This window comes from Chiroxiphia lanceolata, chromosome 27, assembly GCF_009829145.1.
Source record: "Chiroxiphia lanceolata isolate bChiLan1 chromosome 27, bChiLan1.pri, whole genome shotgun sequence".
In the NCBI taxonomy this organism is placed as follows: Eukaryota; Metazoa; Chordata; class Aves; order Passeriformes; family Pipridae; genus Chiroxiphia; species Chiroxiphia lanceolata.
The window spans coordinates 5,348,031-5,368,552 of NC_045663.1; the positions used below are offsets into that span (position 1 = coordinate 5,348,031).

Sequence of the window (20,522 nt, forward strand, 5' to 3'; positions counted from 1 at the left end):
CAGGAAGGGAGGGGGGTCAGCAGGGCACCCAAAATCCCATAATGGAATTCAAACCCCGTTTCTGTGCTTGGGTGGTGCCTGTGCCAGGGTTTGGGTGGTGCAGCCTTGGCGAGGAGGCTGCTCTGTGGGGTTTGGGTGGCCGTGGGCACAGCAGGGCTGCCCGGGGCTGGCTGTGTGCACAGGCTGCTCCTGCTGCTGGCAGGCCTTGGAGCCACAGAATTCTGGAATTGCTTGGGTTGGAACAGCCCTCTAAGATCAAATCCAGCCACTCCCCCAGCACTGCCCAGGCGCCACTAACCCATGTCCCCAAAACATCCCTGTGTTTTTTGAACACTCAGGGGTGGTGACTCTACTACTGCCATGGGCAGCCTGTTCAATGCCTGACCTCCCTTGTAGTGAAGACATTTTCCCTAATATCCAATCTAGATGGCTGTGAGCAGATTAATAATTACTGAGTTATAATTTTAATGACCTGAGCAGGGCCTCGATGGTCCCTCAGCATCCACAGGGGTTTGGAGACCAGGGTGCAGGTCCCACGTGGTGTGTCACAGTAAGGAGCAGATGCATCAGCCCTTCCTTGGTGCCCATAAAGTCACCTGAGCTATTTACTGGACACCATTCAGGCCGTGCTGGCTAAACACCCCCAGGCAGGGAAGTTTGGCTTTGTGTTTCCCTCTGGATCCATCACTGGAGTGTGTAATGCTGTCGAAGAAGCACATAAAGGCCCAGTGTTTAAGAGGCTCAGCTCCAGGTTTTATTGAAGCTGTGTGGCTGCTGCATTTCCCCCTTCAAACTGTCATTTTTATTTGTGACTGTGCCACAAATTGTTTCTGAGAGGCTCAGGCCGTGGGAGCTGCTGTGTTCCTCCTTTGCTGAGGGTGCATTTAAGTTGTGAAGTGTGGCTTTGAGTGTTACTAAAAACAGCAAAAGCCTCGTGGCCACAGGAGGGGGCTGAGGGGGTTTTGTGCAAATTCTGAACCTTAGAAACTTTACTCAGGAGAATCAGCCACTAAATTGGTGCTTGGGGCTCCCATCCAGCCCTGTTTCCCGAGATGCTCCAATAAACCAGACTCAGAGCATCAACCAAAAATCATGTGAGGGTGTAAAAGCACCCCCTCCGTGTGTGAGCTTGGTCCCAACTCCCTCGTTCATGAGCTGTGGGGGAAGTGGGTTTGGATTTGCAGTTTTCCCAGTGAAAGCTGGGTTCCTCAGGAACTGGTGGATTTCACAGAATCATGGAATGGTTTGGGTTGGAAGGAACCCTAAAGACCATCTAGTTTGCCCCCCCCTGCCGTGGGCAGGGACAGATTTGGCCACTGGGCTCTTGGCCTTGAGGAGACCTCTGGGTGGGCTGAACTTGAGCTCAGCTTTAGGGAGCGTAGAGATCCTGGGTGACTTGGTAGAGGGTGTGTTCAGTGACCTCCTGGAAGTACTGGCAGCACAACCACTCCTCAAGGCCAGGTCTGCCCCCTGCCCTGGCCGAATTCTCCGCAAACCTCAGGAGCAGCAGAGCCCTTTTCACCTCCACCCAGCTCTGGAGAAGTGGGAGGGTCTTCCTGCTCCTGGCAAAGAGCTCCTGGCGTGGCCCCCAGAGCAGGACCTGCAAGATTCTCCTGGCCTGGGGGATGGAGACCCTCCTGGAGGGATCTCTGTGGAGGAGCAGTGTGGCCACGCGCCGGAGTCCCGCAGAGTAGATGGACAGGGAAGGGATTTCGGGAAGCCTGTTGCTTCTGAACCCCAGGGTGTCCTCCAGAGAGATGTCCACATGCAGGATCTGATAGATCAGCCTGCCCAGCTTCAGCTCATCTGCTGCTGGGGCACTGGGTGCAGCCAGGCCCTTGGTCCAGTCCTGCTCTTGGCTGGTGGAACAAGGTCTTCGCTTGTCTTTGGCCTTGAAGAAGCTGCTGATGAGCAGCCGGGGGAGGGACAGACCCAGGGGCTCCTTCTTGCCTTGCTGGCTCCCAGGAGGACACGGGCACTGCACCAGCAGCAGGTTCTCAGGGCTGAGGTCCCCTTGCCCCCCGTTCTGCCTGTGAAGGTGCTCCAGCCCCAGGCACAGCTGCAGGAGCAGGAGGCAGCCCAGGCGTTCGTAGTGCCCAGGGCTGGTCCTGTGCAACCCCTGGGATCCCTTCACAAAGTCTGCCAGGGTCTGGTGGGGAACCTCGGCACAAATGAGCACCTGCAGGACAGGGTGGGTGGCAAGACAGGCAGGTTCCTGTCTGGAAGAGGACTGGCTCTGCTCTCCAGGGTTTCCTGGGAGCAGCAGCTTCCAGGGAAGGCGGTCGGTGAAGCGGCCGAGCGGGCGCTGGATGCTGCAGTGTGTCCCCAGGGAGCTCTGCACCCCCAGGCTGGAGCAGCACGGCTTGGGGACCTGCAGGGACAGAAGGACATGGCCAACTGTGCCAGGAGAGAGCCATGGGGTGGGCCGCCCCAGCAGGTCAGGGCCACCCTTTGAACCCACTGGCAGAGCCAGAACGGCTTTGAGGAAGAACTGGGACATGAGGGGGGGATGGAGTAGCCCCCCAGGAGAGCTGCAGAGCTGCTTGGATGGGTCTCATCCTGCACTCCAGAGCAGCCAACCCTGCTCCATCCTCTCCTTTGTATACACTGGCCCCTCTGGACAACTTGCCAGGACATGTTCCCCAGCAGTGCCGTTCTCCTTGGGCCCATGGCAGCGTCACCCACGGGAGTGTCACCCTTGTCACCCCTGCCAGCAGCACCATGTCCTTCAGGAAATGCAGAAGTAGGTGCAGAAAGGGGAAGCTGCTGCATGATGGGGCAGGAGCCATCTCCCTCTGCACCACCCAGGGACATTTTACCAACTCCCTCCTTACCTTGGCTGCCAACTCCAGCTGGCTCTGCCCGAAGGTGAAGCCCACCCTGAAGTACCAGGCGTCCCCGCTCTCACAGCACGGCTCCGGCTCCAGGATCCTCAGGGCTCCCCAGTGCTTTCCCACCAGCTCGGCCTCCAGCAGTTGCAGCTGCTCCTCCAGCCCCACCAGCTCCTCCTGGATCCGAGCTGAGAGTCGGGCCAAGGTGCCTGCCTGGCACCCCAAGAGCACCCCACAGAGCCCAGCCGGGCCAGGCAGGAGCTGCCCCAGCTCCCCGTCCGCCGTCCCGAACGTCAGCTCCCTCAGCCTGGGGGATGGGTCTTCCCGGGGGCTGCTCCAGGCCACCGCTTCCCCCAGGCTCTGGGACTTGGTCAGGGGCTTCTTGGGTCCGCAGGAGGGTCTGTCCCGACGGAGGGTGGAGCTGGGAGTCCCCTCCTCGTGCGGCAGGTGGGATGGGACGCTGTAGAGGATGCTGCCGGCCCATGGTGTGGGGTCACCCTGGCAGTGGAGGGATGGTCCCTGCTCCGGGAGGGACTCTGCTCTCTGGAGCTGCTTTTTGGGCAATGGGGGAGGCAGTGGCTCCTGGTTGGGCTGAGAGAGGGATCTCCCAGCTCCTTCCCCTCGGCTCGCCTTGGGGGGGGTGAGGTGAGCCCGCAGCTCTCCTGGGGAGGGAGGAACAGACGTGACAGAGGAGAAGAAAGTGGGAGCAGGATGGGAGTACAAACACGTCGTTCTTTGCCCCCCTGGATATTTCCAGCCCCAGCACCGCAGAGGTGACCGGGTACCGCGGGGGAGGACGGGGACAGCAGTGGCTCCATCCCCCCCGTCCGAGGTGACACCGCGGCGGGCAGGGGGACAGCGGGGTCGGGATGTCACTCACCCACGTTGCTGTAGATGAGGGCTGGGTCGGGGGGCCGGGGCGGGGTGTCCCCCATGGGGGTGGGCGCTCCGGGGGCACGCAAGTCCAGGCTGGCGCAGCGGGAATGGGCTCTGGCCCTGCAGGGAGCCGGGATCGGTGTCACCCCCCGGGGGGGTTCTGACTCCTTTCCGTGCCGGCTCACAGGAAGGATAAAGAGAAAAGGGGAAGCAGCGGCCTGGGGGGGGGTTGGTGGTGGGGTTTTGGGACAAAACACAGCAAGTTTGGTGGCACAGTGACTCCCGTCACTGCTCGGGGGGTGCCGGGAGTGGGAGCTGCCTCGGGGGCTCCCCCTGTACTGAGTGACATCCTGGTGGGTGCAGGGACTGGAGTCTGCCCTGGGGGACCTGTTGGGTGACCTCGAGGAGGACAGGACGGTGGGAGAGGTGTGAGACAAGAGCAGGAAAAGTCTTTGTCACCCCCAGGCAGGCTCGGGGGGGCAGGACGGGGGTCTGTGTGCGGGGAGGGAGAGGGCAGAGCCAGGGGAGGAGGAGGGCCGTGGGACGGAGCCGCTGCTTTCGCTTCCCCGTCCTGGCCGGCGCTGACTCTGCTGCTCCCAACGGCACCGAAACCGCCGCGGCTTCCTCTAAACCTCCTCCTTCTGCTGGGACAGCCCCTGCTGAGCAATCCCAGGCTGTGCCCCCCTCAGACCCCCTGAACCCCCTGGACCCTGGATCATTGCCCTGGAGCAGCCATGCCCGGGAAGCTCCTGCCCGGGCCCCGTTTGCAGAGCAGTTTGGTACCTCGGAGTTTTCCCTGGCAGCAAAGGAGGCCTGGGGGGCTCCAACTCCATGTCCCGGATTCGCAGCAGCTCCCACTGCCCATCCCGGGCTCGCTGGGCTCCGGCCATGGCGCTGCTGGGAATCGCCCTTGAGCAACTCTCTGCACCCCCTCTGTGGGAGGATGTTCTTTCAAAACCTGCTTCTTGCACGTCTAAAGGAAGCTGGAGGTTGGGCCTCACTCCCTGGAGCCCCCAGAGCCCCCAGAGCCCCCCAGCAGCCCCGGCATCGCTCCATGTGCTGCCAGTGGAGGCTCCGGTCGTGGCCGTGGCTGTTCCGTCACCTTTGGTCCATCCTGGGGCACTGGATTTGTGTCCCTCAAGCTGCTCGTGGAGCTTCACACTCCTCCTCCTTCATGGATGGCTTTAGGGATGGCTTTGGAGGTGACTTCATGGATGGCAGTTGTGTTGAAAGAGGGATTCCCACCATAAAAACTTTCCAGGTCGCATAATTAATTCCCTTCTCTCCAGGTTGTGTTTCAAGGTGGAATTGTTTTGTGTTCTTCCATGTTTTTGCTGGGATTTCCTGCAGCTGCTGAACCAGAGGAGCGCAGTCCTTAGAAAACACATTTTTTGGTCTCCAGAACATTACAGGTGCTCAGAGAGCATGAATGACCCAGCTCAGCTGCTGGAAAAACTCCTCCCATTGCTGCCTGTCCCCTCTGGGATAAAGTTACCTTTTTAACCTTCTAAACCTCAGAATATTTTAATATTTCCTCCCTTCTATTCAGTCTTTGGAATAATGAGTGACTCACTGATGGCCCTTGTTAGTGGTGCCACTGTGGGGTGGGTAGAAACCAACTGCAGGGATTTCCCCCGGGAGCAGCGAGGCTGGGATGAAGATTTAGGGGATGAGGATTCCATGAAGAAAGTGGATTTATCCACCGTGTTTTCACTGTTGGAGCCTGACCACACAGCCCTGGGACTGGGCACCTCTCCAGGGCTCTGGGGGCCCGGGGTGGGCCTCAGTGGGTGCTGTGAACCTGAAGTAGGAGACCACCCTCCTCCAGGGTTTCTCCCCCATGTCTTTATTTTCCAACCCCCATTTCCCAGCTGACCCCAAGCAAACTGGGAGGTTGTGCCTGTTGGCCCTTGGCCAGGGGCCATTTCTGTGAAGCCCAGGCCATGTGTTAGAGCTGATAAAAATCCATGTGGGGGCTGAGTCATCCTTGAATCTGGCACCAGCTCAGGAGGGTGGGCAGGACTCTGGGAGATGCCAGCTTGGATGGTTCCTGCACCATCCACCCCAGGTGGTTGCCAGCACCTTTCTGGGGTGCCCAGGGGCTGCAGCCCACCCTGCCTGGCAGTGAGGCTTGGGTTGGTGCTGCTCCCTCAACACCTCACCCAGGGCTAAAATGCTGTAAAAATGAAGAATATAAGTGGAATATTTAAGATCCAGGAGGATTTGGGGCTTATTGATGGTGGTCAGCAAGGGAGTCAGTGTTTGTGTGTCATTTATGTCCATGACAGTGACACAAACTGCTCTGAGCAGCAGCAAAGCACAGAGTCACAGGATGGGTTGGGTGGGAAGGACCTTAAAGCCCATCTCATTCCACCCCCTGCCATGGTGCTCCAAGCCCTATCAAACCTGGCCTTGGACACTTCCAGGGGTGGGGTGGGAATCAGTTCCCACAGAATGGCACCTACCAACCCGAACCATTCCATGATTCTGTGATCATCCAGTTCCTCGTGCTCGTGGTGATTCTGCTGGGTTTGACTGAGGGGAAACCCCCATAAAACCCCACAAACCAAGGTATTTTATGAAGCTTATGAAAAATGCTGCTTTCCTTGGCAGCATCTGCCTTCAAAAAACACGGATGAGAATTGAGGGTGACTTACTGGGTTTCACTGTGCAGCCTTTGCTGACAAAATAAACCAGGATGGGAAGTGGGGAGCGGAGCATCATCCAACCTGGCCTTGGACACTCCCAGGGATGGGGCAGCCACAGCTTCTCTGGGCAACCTGTGCCAGGGCCTCACCACCCTCACAGGGAACCACAGACTCTTTGATTCCCAAGGAAAATGGTTTCTCTTCCCAGAGGGAAAATAGGACCTTTAAAGGCACCAGCTGGAAAATTGCATTTTCCTAATGGCCTTTATCTTTTGGTGGTTGTTTCCATGACATTATTCCCAACCCATGGCTGCTGTGGGGATGCTCTGTGCCCGGTTCAGGGCAGGTCGGGGTGATCCCTGTGGCACTGCTGGGCCGTGTGGGCACTGTGGGCACTGAAACCATCTCTCAGCATCTTCCATCCTGGCAGCTCATTCCCAAAAACTGCTGAAGGAGTGAGTCCTAACTCCCAGGGGTATCCCTGAGGCCACATTGCCCCCAAACCCTTGGGCACAGGCATGAACTGTAACCCCAACTCTTCACCTCCTGGGCACTCCTGTGCCAGGCAGGACTTTTGTACAAGCAAAAACCCCCAATTTCCTCTTTTCTCTCCTGCTCAGCCTGTGGGGGCTGCATCATCCTGCTCATTTTGCAACCAGGGCCACCCTCCCTCTGCCCATGAGGTGGGTGCTGGGAGCCTCCCCGGCCCGGGGGAGCAGTGGGGGATGGAATTTTGGGGTGAAGAGGCTGGAACTGGCCCAGGACCCTTTTCTCCAGCAGATGGAGGTATTGCTTTGCTTCCACCACCCCGCAGCCTCCCAGTGCCAGTCCAAGCCGGGAAAGCCGGGACTGGCACGGGAGCAGGGCAGGCACCGAGCCTGACAGACGGACACGGTGGGATTGGGGGAGGTGCAGCAGCCCCTTTGTGGGGGACACAAGGACAGGGGGGCCCCAGCCAGGGGCAAGGGACACCGGGGTGGCCTTGGCCTCGTGGGGACGGTGATGGCAGCTCAGCCAAGGGCTGGGATGGCCTTGTGTGGGGTCAGGCTGGTCCTGGGGCTGGTGGGACGGGAAAGGGGACCAAGGGGGTCACTTCAGGAGTAGAAGAGGAACCACCTCAGAGTCACAGAATCACAGAATAGGCTGAGTTGGAAGGGACCCACAAGGATCATTGAATCCAGCTCCTGGTCCTGCACAGGCCCATCCCCAAGAGTCACACCCTGTGCCCCAGAGGATCATCCAAACCCTCCTGGAGCTCTGGCAGCCTTGGGGCTGTGCCCACTGCCCTGGGGAGCCTGGGCAGTGCCCAACCAGCCTCTGGGGGAAGAACCTTTTCCTGAGATCCAAACTGCCCCTGCCCTGACACAGCTCCAGCCATTCCCTGGCTGCTGTCCCTGGTGCCCCCAGAGCAGAGCTCAGTCCCTGCCCCTCCTCTGCCCCTCCTCTGCCCCTCCCAGGAAGCTGGAACTGCAGTGAGGTCTCCCCTCAGTCACCTCTTGTCCAGCTGAACACACCAAGTGCCCTCAGTGTCCTCACACGCCTTCAAATTAAAGCCCTTCCCCATCTCCGTTGCCCTCCTTTGGACACTCTCCAATGGCTTCAGGTCTGTGTACCCCCAAACTGCCCCAGTGTTGAGGTGAGGCCACTCCAGGGCAGAGCAGAGCGGGACAATCCCCTCCCTGATGCCCCCAGGACAGGGTTGGCCCTCCTGGCTGCCAGGGCACTGCTGACTCAGGAACAACTGGTACCACCAGGATCCCCGGAGCCCTTTCCCAGCAGTGCTTTCCAGCCTCTCATTCCCAGTCTGTCCAACGGGGGTTGCCCCATCACAGGGGCAGAATTCCTGCACTTCCCCGTGTTGAACTTCCCATGGTTGGTGATTCCCAGCCCTTGGATCTGTCCAGGTCTCTCTGCAGGCCCTCCCTGCCCTCGGGGGACTCAGCAGCTCCTCCCAGTTCTGGGTCACCTGCCAACATGCTCCCTGTCCCTTCCAGAGCTGTGTCCCAGTCGTTTGTGACGCTGTCGATGTTCAGGTGTATCCTTATGAACACCCATCAATAACTAAAACCAGATTAATAGCAGTGGCAGTTGGTTAACACACGTGCATTAATCATTTATTAGTTATTAATATGGACTTTGGTACCCTTGAGAGGTGGTTCAGCATTGTTTATTATGGGGTTTGTGGGGTTGAGGGGCTGAAGGGCTGCAAACCCCAGCAGAGCCCTGGGGGGGAAGGTCTGCTGGAATCCTGGGGCTTCCCTGGCTGGAGCAGGTCTGGAGAGCACAAAGGCACGAATCCTGCTTGTGGTGCAGGTGCTCCTGCCATTTCCAGGGGTTTGCCCTCTGATTTCGTCTTTTCTTATTGAGGCCCATGAGGGAGAAAAGGGGGAAAAAACCAAACGAGCCACAGAAGTTCCTTTTTTTTTAGGTTTTTTTTTTGCTCACAAATACATTTCACATGCTCGTTACATATAAAACTGGACCAGGTCTGCACTGCCCAAACCTGCCTTTGCTCCCTCTGTGAGGGTCTGTGGCCCGCTCCCTCCCCACCCCCCCACCCCCCAGGTAAAAAATCTCATCCAGACACCAAACAGGGGGGGAGGCTGGTGGGACCCCGATGGGACCCCGGTGGGACCCCGGTAGGACATGGCATGCACGGCTCAGGGAGCCGGGGGTACCGGGCATGCGGGGGCTGCCAGGGGAGGGAGGGATGGAGGGATGGATGGGGAGAGATGGGCACCATCCCCACCCTGTTGGGGCTGGATCCTGGCAGTGCCACAGAGGTGGGAGCAGCCTGGTGAGCCCCTCAGGGAGGAGGGCTGGGGGCTGCCCCTCTCTCCCCTCGGGGCTGGGGGGCACCCAGGGTGTGGGGGACGTTCTGAGCAGCCACTTGTGCCCCACAAAGCAAAGCCCCTCGGGTGCCCCTGTCCCTGGTGCATCCCCTGGGGTGCCCATGAGGAGACGGGCAGGTGCCTCCTCCAGCTCCCAGCCTGACCATTCCCAGCTGGAGAAGGGACATCCAGGTGGGGGACGTGCCTGCAGGAATGGGGACAGAGGTGGGACCTGCAGCAACAACCCCCCGCGGTGCACATGGAAGGAGAAAGAGGAGGAGGAGGAGGAGGAGGAGGAGGAGGAGGAGGCGGGAGAGGGGAGGAGGAGGAGGAGGAGGAAGCCATGGGCTCCCTGGATCGTCCAGGCCACATCCAGGCTCTTCCCTTCTAGCTGGGCCAGCTCCACTCCTTCTCCCACCTGAAAACTTGTGCCCAGAGGCAAAGCCAGGGCAAAGCCTGGGTAGGATGGGATGGGAAGGCAGGACCCACCCCCGGGCAGGCCCGGGGACATTGCCCTGCTGCTTCCAGCACCGGAGGGTGCAGGATCCACATGGACACCATGGAGGTGCCAGCCAGGACGTTCTCCCTGAACTGCTTGTTCCCAGCCTTTCCCTGCTTTTCTTTTGCAGGCTGAAGGGCCTCCCTGCACAGGACAAGCCAGGTCCTGCTCTCCCATGGATTTCAACTTTGCAATCCAAAGAAAACAGACCAAAAAGTGCCTTTTGCAGGAATCTCAACCCTTTCACCCCACCACTCCTACAGTGGCTTGGGTGGATTCAAACACATCACCTTGGGGCTGCTCCTCTTGATTTTAATGATCTTGGCCTCATTTTGCCCTTTTTGTCCCTTTTTTCCTGCTGACACCGCCTGAGAGCCTGGCCCTGGGTGGGTTATTATTGCTTGTGCAGGAGCATCCCCAGACTCCCGTGTTGGCAGACGCTGCATCTTAAACTGACAGATGGGAAACTCTCAAGGCACAGCTGTGCCCTGGTGGGTCTGTCCTTGCCAAGGGGCTGGAGGAGACACCCCGGCTTGGCACAACCTCCCCCGGAGCCCCCAGTCCCGCATCGCGCCGGAAGACTTTTCTCTTGGAAATTCATAAAAAAAAAAATAAATCATTGGACCAAAAACCCCACCAACACCAAGAAAAGAACCATAAACGACCACCAGGAAAGTTTTCTTAAGAGTCTCTTAAAAAAAAAAGGGAGAGGGGGGAAAAAACCAGAAAGTGTTTTTTTTTCCCAGGCCCAAATGCTGCTGATCTTTTGGCTCGAGAAATGCATAGTTGGTAGCAAAAATTCCGGCTACATTGGGAGCCCCTGGAGCTGGGATGGCCCCTGAGCTGAGGGCTCACTGAGGGCCCCGCAGGGCTGGGACACTGGGGTCATCCCTCCCCGACCCTGAGGTCCACCCAGTTCTGCTCCTGCTGGCCTGTGGCACCTCTGGTGTGTCTCCAGCCACATCCCACCGCCAGCCCCGGGATTACAGCGGTGCTCCCACACCCCTCCCGGCCCCGTCCCGCCGCAGCCGCGCCCGGGGCTGGGCAGCAGACAAAGCTTCTCCTCCAGGAGAGCCTCAGATCATCTTCATGTTGAACTTCCTGGCCCCTCCCTGGCCCGTGGTGGTGGTGGGCCCGTCCACCTTGCGGAAGGAATACTCCACGGAGAAGTTGTTCTTGTGCTGCCCCCGGCCGCGGCTCCACACGAAGAGCAAGAGGAAGCAGAAGAGCACCACGCCCAGGAAGGTGATGCAGCCCATGGCTGTGGAGACCAGGATGGTCTTGAGGTCCAAGGTAAACTTCAAGAAGACCTGGGTGTCGTTGTAGAAGGTGTCGTTGAAGTCGCTGAGGTACAGGGTGCGGTTGGCGCGGTGGGCGCCGTCGACCGGGCGCCCCTTCACCGTCAGCGTGGCAAAGTAGGTGTCGTTGCCGCCGGCGTTGCTGGCGATGCAGATGTAGGTGCCGCTGTCCTGCACCTGGGCGAAGCGGATCTCCAGGGTGCCCCCGGGCAGCACCGTGGCCCTGCCCGTGCTGCGGGTGGTGATCATGCGGTGCTGGGGGGACACCCAGGCGATGGAGGGTTCGGGCTCCCCGTCTGCCCGGCACAGGAAGGACACGGACTGGCCCTCCCGCGCCGTCACGTGCTGCAGCTTCCGATCCCGGATCTTGGGCTTCTGGCAGGTGAAGTACTCGAAGAGCACCGAGTCCGGGAAGTCCCGCAGGGCGTTGCCCTGGATCTCGGGCGGGGAGGAGCACATGGGCTGCTGCCCGTCGAAGTTGAGCGTCTTGCGCCGCTGCAGGACCCAGAGGAGGCGGCAGTCGCAGGCCAGGGGGTTCCTATCCACCCGCAGCGTCTCCAGTGTGTTGACCGAGTGGAAGGTGCTCTCCTCCAGCGTGGACAGGAAGTTGCTGGAGAGGTTGAGCAGCCGGATCTGTCTCAGGCCAGAGAAAGCCTGCGGCTCTATGGACACCAGGAGGGCACCCACGATGTGGAGCTCCTGGAGCCGGATGAGGTCCTTAAAGGAGCCCTTCAGCACAGTGCTAATGGGGTTGTAGGACAGGTTGAGGTACCGCAGGTACACCAGGTTCCTCAAGGCGGCGGCGGGCACGGCCGTGATGTTGGTGTAGGTGATGGAGAGCGAGGTGAGGTTCAGGCCCTGGAAGCTGGTGGGGGAGACCTCTTCCAGCAGTGGCCAGTTGTCAATCTCCAGCTGCAGGAGGTTGTAGAGCTTCTTGAAGTTCTGGTCCTCCAGCGCAGAGATGCTGAGGTGGCGGAGCCGCAGCACCTCCAGGTTCTGGAGGTAGGAGAGCGACTCGGCCGAGATGGAGGTCAGGTTGCACTTCTCGATGGTCAGCTGCTCCAGGCCCAGTAGCCCCGAGAAGGCGCGCTGGGAGATGTACACCAGGTCGTTGTCACCCACCTCCAGGCTCTTCAGGTTCCGCAGGTCCTGGAACATGTAGTCCAGCAGGATGACGAGCTTGTTCTCGCTGATGTCCAGGAGGGTGAGGTTGGTCAGCTTGGTGAAGACCCCAGGGGGGATGAGCTTGAGCTGGTTCCCCCGCAGCCGCAGGGTCTGCAGGTTGAACAGGTTGCTGAAGGCTCCGGGCTCCACATTGGAGATGATGTTCTCGCTGAAATCCAGCTCCTCCAGCAGCGGGTACGGGGACAGGTCCCCGGGGTTGAGGCAGCGGATGCGGTTCTTGTTGAGCTCCAGGATCCTGGTCTCGGTGGGGATGCCCTCGGGGATGGAGGTGAGGCGCTTGCGGTGGCACACCACGGATTTGAGGTGCGGGGCGCACTCGCAGCGGGCGGGGCAGGATCCCACCCACGGGGGGCTCAGCAGGACCACGTGCAGGGCCAGGACTGGGAGCCAACATGTCATTGTGTGGAGCATCTCTAGGGGCTCACTACCATCCGCCCGTGAGCCTGCCAGGGGAGACACGTGGAGTCAGTGCAGACTAACAGAGTCCTACGGTCCCAGGTCCCCCACGTGGTCCTCAAACCATGGCCTGTGGGCTGATAAGGTCCCAATTCCCCCAGGAAACCCTCCAGATCCTTTTCTCAGCACCCAGTGTGTGACCTGGTGATCATGCCCTGTGCAAACCTGGGGTAAATGAGCCTCACTGTGCGCACCCCGTCAGGAGAACAGGGAAACGGAGTCAGGGGAGAGGTTTGCCAGAGGAGCCACAGCAGCAGACCCACAGCTCAGCCTCTGCCCCTGGCTCGCCCTGCTCTGTTCCCCTGATGGGGCACACACGGGCACAGGGGACTGTGAGCACCCCGGGATGATGGGGGCACAGACCCCCGGGGCAGTGCAGGAGCAAAGAGCACCCCGGGACAGCACAGACCCCCCCGGGCAGTGCAGGAGCAAAGAGATGCTGGCAGAGGCCTTGCAAGCTCGTGACATGGGTGGGATGCCCCGTCCCCTCCGTTCCCTGCCAGGCTGGGCCCTCCTCTCATCCAGCGGCACAAATCCAAGCCCCTCTCTCCCTCCTAAGCCCAGCACCAGCCACCTTCGGACGGGCCTTTTTGGAAGCCCCAAATCCCGGCCCTGGGCTCGGCGCGGTCCCGCAGGACTGGGGACGTTTGGTGTCGCACGTAGGGACTGGCCCTTGTCCCCACACCCCTTTCCCCCTCGGGGGGCGGGATTAAGGCGGCCGTGGGCACAATCTTTGCCGCCGAGGGATTAACGCCGCTGTGCCCCCGCTGCCCCCCTTTCCAGGGATTAGCACTTGGCCGCCGCTTTCCCTTTTCTTTGCTTCCCCTTTCCCACCCCGTGTCCCCTCCCGTGCCCCAAATCTGCTGGGCTGCCTGGAAAGGCATCTCCCAGCGCCGCCTCTCCTTAATGAAACACGGTCATTAACCTAATTAAGTGGCAGAGTTGCTCGGTCAGGGCGCCGTAGGGCGTTTTTGGGTCTGACAAGGGAACATTGGGGTACCTCCAGCCACCCCCGTAGAGGTGCAGTGAGTGGGGCATTGACTTCCCCCCAGTAAGGGGGCCTTTGTCCCATCATTCCCATAGCACTGGGACAAAGTGGTGTGCAGCCTCCCGGGGCAGCCAGGCTGGATCCAGCCCTTCAGGGAAGCCCAAACTGTGGCTCTGGGGAGCACTAGACCAAGCCCAAGCCTCCCTCACACACTCCCTTCTGTCCCTCTGGGCACATCAGGGCTCCCAAATGTGTCCATCACTCAGCAGGACGTGACATCTGTGGCTGCTCAAGGCCATGGTGGTGTGGCTGCATGTTCAAATCCATCTCAGTGCCTCTGCATGTCCTCATTGCCCAAAAGCATTGCCCAAGGCACTTGGGAACAGCCTTGGGGAGCTGAGGAGGATTACTGATCTCTCTGTGCTCGCAGAGGAAGGATGCAATCTCCATGGATGATTTTCTGCCCTGATCCCATTACCCAAGCAAAGCAATTTCTGGCAATAAACCCATTCCCTGGTGCAATTTTGGAACCTGGGAGATTATCTTTTATGGACATGGGGGGCTGAGGGACAAGTGGTGGCCTTGGCAGTGCTGGGGTAACAGTTGGACTCGATGATCTCAGAGGGATCTCCCACCCTCAACGATTCTATTCTATGATTCTATGACACTTTTTTTTTTGGTACACGTCTTAATTTTGCCACACTTCCCTTTTTCTTCCAACGAACTCAAACCAACAGGGAAGTGTCACCGTTTCACACAACCACAGGGAGGGGATTTAACAGCACTGGCTTCCCTTGCTGGGGACAGTGGGGTGGGACTGGAGACCCCCCCGCTGCCCCGCCCCTCCTTCCCCTCTCCCCAGCACTGCTCAGATTCACTCCTTGCACCCAACCCCCCCATCCAACTGGGGTCCCCAAATGCCCCCTGGGGATGTGGCTGGAGCTGCTTGGCAACCTCTGCCTTCCAGTGCCAGGAGCCACTTTGTGCTGGCTGGTGGCCCCGGGAACCTGAGCTGGCTCTGGGGTGAGGTGGCAGCAGCTCCTCTGGGTCCTCCTGGTTCTCAAGGCTCTGCTCCTGCTCTGTCACCGACGGGCAGGATGTGACCAAGCACGACCAGCAAACCCACAGGGAAAACCCTCCCCAGTTTATTGGGACACTTCTTTGTTCTATTTAAATAAATAAACGTGCCCGGGTGCCTCTGCCAGGCTGAGGGTCTCCCCCACTGTGCCTCCCATCACTCCCTGCCGGGGGCTGGGGGTTTCTGCCCTTCCCCTCCCTGCCCGAGGCAGCCGAGCACAGCCCAGCTCTGCCTCGTGTTCATTATGAATGAGCCCCGGGTAACACGACTCCACTTTTGGTTACTACTGCGGCCACCCGAGCCTCTAAGCAAAGGTATGGACCTGCTGGAGCTGTTTTCCCTGGCAGATGGGCAGCGGGAGCCACAGCCCCGGGCTCACCTCCCTGCTCCACAGCCACCCTGGCAACCCCTGTCCCATGTCTGGTCCAGGCACCCCCACGGCAGGGGCAGGAATCCTGGCTGCTGGAGTTATCTGCCCTCTGTTTGGGTGGTTTTACCTGTTCCTGCTGGGTTTGGATGGACAGTCACTGCCCGGTTATCCATAAAACAGTGGGAAGCTCTAACATTTTGCTGACAGCTGTGGAGGTGGGCGATGGCTCTCGCAGTTTTACCTGGGAGGAGGAACAGGCCTCCTCCAGCCCAGGAGGAGGAACAGGAACATTTGTTGTTGCTGGTGCTGGCTGCCCTGGCACCCGTGGGTGCTCTGGTGAAGCTGGGCACAGCCCCAACACCCTCAGCAAACCCCACAGAGGGGATTAACAGGTACTGGGTGAGCCCCTCCTGGCAAATCCAGGGCCATACGAGCTCAGGAGTCAAGGTTGGCTCTGTCTCTGCAGGTCTCTGCCAGCCCAGGACACCCTGCAGGAGCTGCCCCAGCAGCAGAGACTCCAGTCCCCTGCAGTGACCCCTGGGCCCCCGGTCCAAGCCGGGTTGTTTATTAATAGCTCGTTACTGCGATAGTCCCGGGCTCGCCTGCTCCCGGGGGGCCAGGCCAATTAAGCCTCCAATGCAAAGCCTAGATAGAGGCTCTTCTCCTCATTTAATTTGTTTTTAAAAATAACACACGCCTGCTGCACGCAGGGCTGGGGCACAGAGCCAGCAGAGCCTGGGGCTGAGGGGCTGTGATGGCAGGAACCAGAGCAGAGACACTTCGGCCACTTGTGAGCACCTGGAAGAGCCCATTCCTCCCTCCCTGCCTCCCTCCCTCCCTCGCTGCCTCCTTCCCCACCAGGATGTGTGGCCACAGAGCCCATTCTGTCCCAGCAGTGTGGAGGAACTGGTTCTTGGATGATCACAGAATCATAGAATGGTTTGGGTTGGTAAATGCCATTCCGTGGGAACTGATTCCCATCCCACCCCACCCCTGGAAGTGTCCAAGGCCAGGTTGGACGGGGCTTGGAGCACCCTGGGATAGGGGAAGGTGTCCCTGCCCATGGCAGAGGGTGGAACTGGATGGGCTTTAAGGTCCCTTCCAACCTTATTCTGATTATGCTGGGATTCCATGATTCCTTCAGGTGGGATTTCGCTCCTCTCCCCACCTGTTCCCAGAGCAGAGGAGGCAGCACAGTCCCTTCCACCTCCTTCAGACGGCTCCTGCTCTGCTGGTACGTGCTCAGCACCATCAGCTCCTCCAAGAGCAGTTGCTCCCCCGCTGCCGTTTCTCCCTTTTTCTGAACGAAGGCCACAAAATCAGCCCAGGGTGACATTTCCAGATTCCCCTGCTCGGACATCTCCTGAGCACAAACACCTCAGGCAAAGCAATGCCTTGTTTTATTCCTCCAGCAGGAGCAAATGGTCCTGCTGAGACCTTCTCCTTCCCAAATCCCACCAGTGCTGCTCTAGGCCTGGGGTACCCCCTTCCTGGGGTGGGGGCAGGCAGAGGCACCCAGAGGAGGTTCTGGGCTCAGTTTATGGGATGCTGCTGCATCTTTCCAGGCATGGGGACCCTGGGGAAGATGAAGATCCCCAAGTAGGGAGGGAGAAAATGGGGCAGCAAGTGCCCCGGGATGGGACTCAAAAGCCCAATGGGGGGGATGATCCCAGCCCTGACACACAGGTGCCAGTGCCAACGATTCATGCCAGTGCCAGCATGTCCCAAATTTGGCACGAGACAGGAAAGGGCTCCTACAAACACCAACAGCAGCCAAGTGCTGCTGGAAACACCCTGGGCACTGCCGGCAGCCAGCCCTGTCCCTGTGCCACCCTCGCTCCCTGGCTGCTGTCCCCAGCCCACACCTGGCTCCCAGCCAGGGGAGCCAGTGCCAACCCTGGCCTGGCTGTGCCAGCCCCCTCACAGACACTGCCAGCCCCGGGGAGGGGGTTTGGGCTGGGCCTGGGGGGGGATGGAGCATCCAGAAATGCCTGTGGAAGCAGCTCGGTGCTTCCCCAGCTCATTTACAGCTGCCAGGACTGGGGGAGAGTTCTGGACTCACCCTCAACATGAGATCCCTCTGCTCCCAACCCCAGGGTGTGACCTAAACAAGATCTGGATTATCAGGAATAGGAGTAGGAATAGGAATAGGAGTAGGAATAGGAATAGGAATAGGAATAGGAGTAGGAGTAGGACCAGGGCTGCACCGAGTGGGCTTGATGGCTTGTCTGGGACTCCAACCTCCTGGAGCTGCTGGCAGGGGCTTGGGGCAGAGGATGGGCCCCCTGATGCCAGGCACTGCCAGAGGTGGGTGCCAGGCTGAACCCTGGCCCCAGGCCCTGCACAGGGCTCAGGGCAGCCGGAGCTCCTTGAGACTGGACAAGGAGTTCCCAGGGCTGTGCCAAAGCCTGTCCAGACATCTGCTGGCTCTGGGCTTTGCAGAGCTCCCCATCCAAGCCTAAGGTGCCCATCCAAGCCAAAAGGTGCCCATCCAAACCAACCTGGAGCCCAAGCTTTGCCTGTACTCAGGTTTCTTCCCAACCCATGAGTAGGGATGGGGAAGCTGAGCCCCTGGGAACTGTCCCCAGTCCTGTGCCAAAGCCTGTCCAGACGTCTGCTCCTTCCTCCCTGCCAGGAAACCTCGAGCCCTCAATGACAACTTGCAACAGCCAGCAAAAACACAGCCCCCCATGTGGTTTTGGGGCTGAAAAGGCAGAAACACGGGGTCCCCAGGGAGTCTGCTTCATGCTCAGCTCTTGGTGGTGACGCCACTGATGTTGACCTATGGCACCACAGGCTGATGGGGATCCCTGGGGGGACTTTTTGGTCTTTTTTAGACCTGACAGAGCAGTTTTATGCCCAAATGTGAAGTCGGGGATCCAAACCATGCTTTTCCAGCCATGCTGCAGCTCATGGCAGAGACGCTGCAATGAGGACCAGAGGTGACCTGTGCCACCCCTAAAAGCAAACCCGTGGCTCCTGTACCTTTATTTAATTTCATTTTTTATTTTTACCTCGAGTCTGCAAAATCAGTGGGTTTGTGGCCACACTGAGCTTGGAAAAAACCCAGAAAAGACGTGGGGGGATGGAGAGGATGGAGGTGATGGGGAGGAGCTGCAGGGCCATCCCCAGGACCTTCCCTGGCTTCTGAGGTGACACCAGCAGGTTCCTCCCTCCGTGTCAGGAAGCAGAATCATCCCAGCTCATTCTGGGGCGTGGAGGAGATTAAATCAGTGCTGAGACATAAACAGAAAGGCAGGGAACTCTGAGGGTCAAAGCAGGCCAGGGATGTGCCCACGCCAGGCTCTGGTGATCAGGCAATTAGCAAACCAAGCATGAGAATAATGCAGCTGAAACAGGGAGAGGAGGAGAGAGCTGGGAGTAAGAAGGAAGAAAATCAATCACCAGCCCTAATGGAGAATTATCCAGTAGAGAATTATTCCTAATCCCATCGGAGGCCGGCTGGGAAACAAATTCTCCGGGCTCTGCCGCTCTCGGCGCTGTTTTTTCTGGGTCAGTCCCTTTGCCAGCAGAGCCGGGCTGGGCAGGCAGGAGGGCAGAGCTGGGGGAACAGAGGGACAGCTGAGGGGCTGGGTGGGCACTGGGGCAACTTCAGGGGTTGAGGAGCACCCAGCAGGGCCCCTGTGGTCCCCCATCCAGCAGGATCCCTGTGGTGGGTCCCCCCACCCTGCAGGACCTGCAAGTGGCCTGAGGGTCCTCAGGGCATCAGGTGGCCAAGTGACTGTCCCCAACAGCCATGTCAGAGCCCAGCAGTGGGGTTGGGACCACAGTCACCCTCATGTCCCTCTCGAGGCTGTTCAAACAGCAACAGATTTTCCTGACAATGTGCAGAAATGGGGAGAGAAAGCGTGAAAGGAGACGTGTGTGCAGGAGACAGGCTCTGCTGGGTCACTGCAGAGCGTCCCCAGGCGTGCCTTAAGGGCTTGAGAACATGAAAAACTTCTCCAGAAGGGAGTTATTTTGGTGACTGGCAGCTGCTGCATCTCCTGCAGCTCCTCCTGCTCAGCAGCCCCAGGTCTTGGGGCCGGAGCAGTGGCTGCGCCAGCTCCCAGCTCGGCAGGATTTACCTTCCCAGCCCGCAAACTCCATGGCTGGTGCCTTCAGGGAGCCGTCCTCCCACCCTGAGTCCACAGGACACTCCACTCTCCACTTCCCTCCCCCGTGGAAACTCCCAGCCCTCGCAAAATGTCGCAAACACCCAGGGCCGAGGATTCCCTAATGAGCTGAGACACCAGGGAGACGACTCCAAAGAAGCCACTGCTTATTTTTAGAGACAACCTTATGATTCCTGAGCACGTGGCCCAGGCAATACTGTGCAGGCAGCCACAGATTGGCCACAATCTGCTTTTCTTCTTGATAGACATCATGTCTGAATCTCTATCTCCACAAGATGCTCCCAGGAGAGAAGACATTTAGATGCAACCACAACGTACAACATTTCTGAAAGGTCACTGCATGTACCAGGCACGAGGTGCAGAAGCCACTCATCAGCACCAGGGGCTTTGGGGAGCTGTTTAATATTCCAGGAGCATCTTTATTTCTCTACCAAGGTGAATAACTCCTCTAAAAGGAGGGAAGGGGGAGCAGGACAAATGGGTGCTGGACTTATTTCCACCCAAGCAGTTGGATTGAACCACCAGTCCGACCTGGATCTGCTACTGGGAAATGGTGGCTGAGACTGAACCTGACCTGGATCTCAACAGCTTCAGCACCTGCTGGACCACACAGGAGCAAAGGCTGAGCTCGACTCCCCCTCTTCACCTGCCGCCCAAACACTTTGCTGCCACTGAGCTGCTCCACATCAGAAATGCTGGAGAGGAACTTGTCCCCACATGGACACCAGGGATTATTTTTGTGAAGATTCCCAGCCAAGTCCCTTCTACACAGTGAGAACTTCTAATTTGCAGAAGCCCATTAATATCATGGGCAGGATGAGGAGGGTCTGGAAGGCAAATGTGGGCTGACAGCCCAGACCCCCAGGACCACTCCAGTCTGCCACCAGCACCAGTTCCTGGCCACAGCCCCCAGGGTGTCCTTGTCCCTGAGCACCCACCCAGCAATGAGCTGATATCCCAGGTCCAGGAGACCCCCACTGTAAAACCACCTTCCTCCTCTCCCACCCAAGGGCAGGATACAGCCCAGGGGCTCTGGGCTTTGTAAGGGCTCCATCTGAGCCAACAGGTCCCCACCTAAGCCAACAGGTCCCCATCTGAGCCAACAGGTCCCCATCCAAGCCAAAAGATGCCCGTCCAAACTTAGCTGGAGCCCAAGATTTGCCCATATTCAGGTTTCTTCCCAGCCCATGAGTAGGGATGGGGAAACTGAGCCCCTGGGAATTGTCCTCCTGCCATCTCAGTTTTAGAGCCCACACCACAACGCTGCTGAGACATTTACAGCACATGAGCTCCCCCCAGCCCTGGCAGCACAGATGGGACAGTCGG

At 59.0% G+C, this 20,522-nt stretch overlaps 2 protein-coding genes across 6 annotated transcripts in view; both read right to left on the reverse strand.

The window, feature by feature from the left end:
- Positions 1 to 773: 773 nt before the first annotated feature.
- PEAK3 (PEAK family member 3) lies at positions 774 to 4,597 on the reverse strand. The gene is made up of 4 exons (XM_032711699.1): positions 4,491 to 4,597; positions 3,712 to 3,827; positions 2,835 to 3,493; positions 774 to 2,371 (listed from the first exon to the last, which is right to left on the reverse strand). The coding sequence occupies exons 1-4, from the start codon at positions 4,595 to 4,597 to the stop codon at positions 1,370 to 1,372; spliced, it is 1,884 nt and encodes a 627-aa protein (XP_032567590.1). The 3' UTR covers positions 774 to 1,369.
- A 6,137-nt stretch (positions 4,598 to 10,734) lies between these two features.
- LINGO3 (leucine rich repeat and Ig domain containing 3) overlaps positions 10,735 to 20,522 on the reverse strand; it is a 32,672-nt gene continuing 22,884 nt past the window's right edge. For all 5 annotated transcript variants that reach the window (XM_032711729.1, XM_032711728.1, XM_032711732.1 and 2 more), the window contains one exon: positions 10,735 to 12,611. In XM_032711729.1, coding sequence (XP_032567620.1) covers positions 10,762 to 12,611 — 1,850 coding nt within the window. In that variant the 3' untranslated portion in view covers positions 10,735 to 10,761. The remainder of the gene's footprint in view (positions 12,612 to 20,522) is intronic.

Excerpts from the sequence above, each read along its gene's own strand:
- PEAK3 (XM_032711699.1), bottom strand. The coding sequence starts at position 4,597 with ATGGCCGGAGCCCAGCGAGCCCGGGATGGGCAGTGGGAGCTGCTGCGA. Across the intron at positions 3,828-4,490 it reads CTGCCAGGGAAAACTCCGAG|GGCCAGAGCCCATTCCCGCT; the intron begins GTACCAAACTGC and ends GGCTCCCTGCAG. Across the intron at positions 2,372-2,834 it reads AGCTGGAGTTGGCAGCCAAG|GTCCCCAAGCCGTGCTGCTC; the intron begins GTAAGGAGGGAG and ends CTGTCCCTGCAG.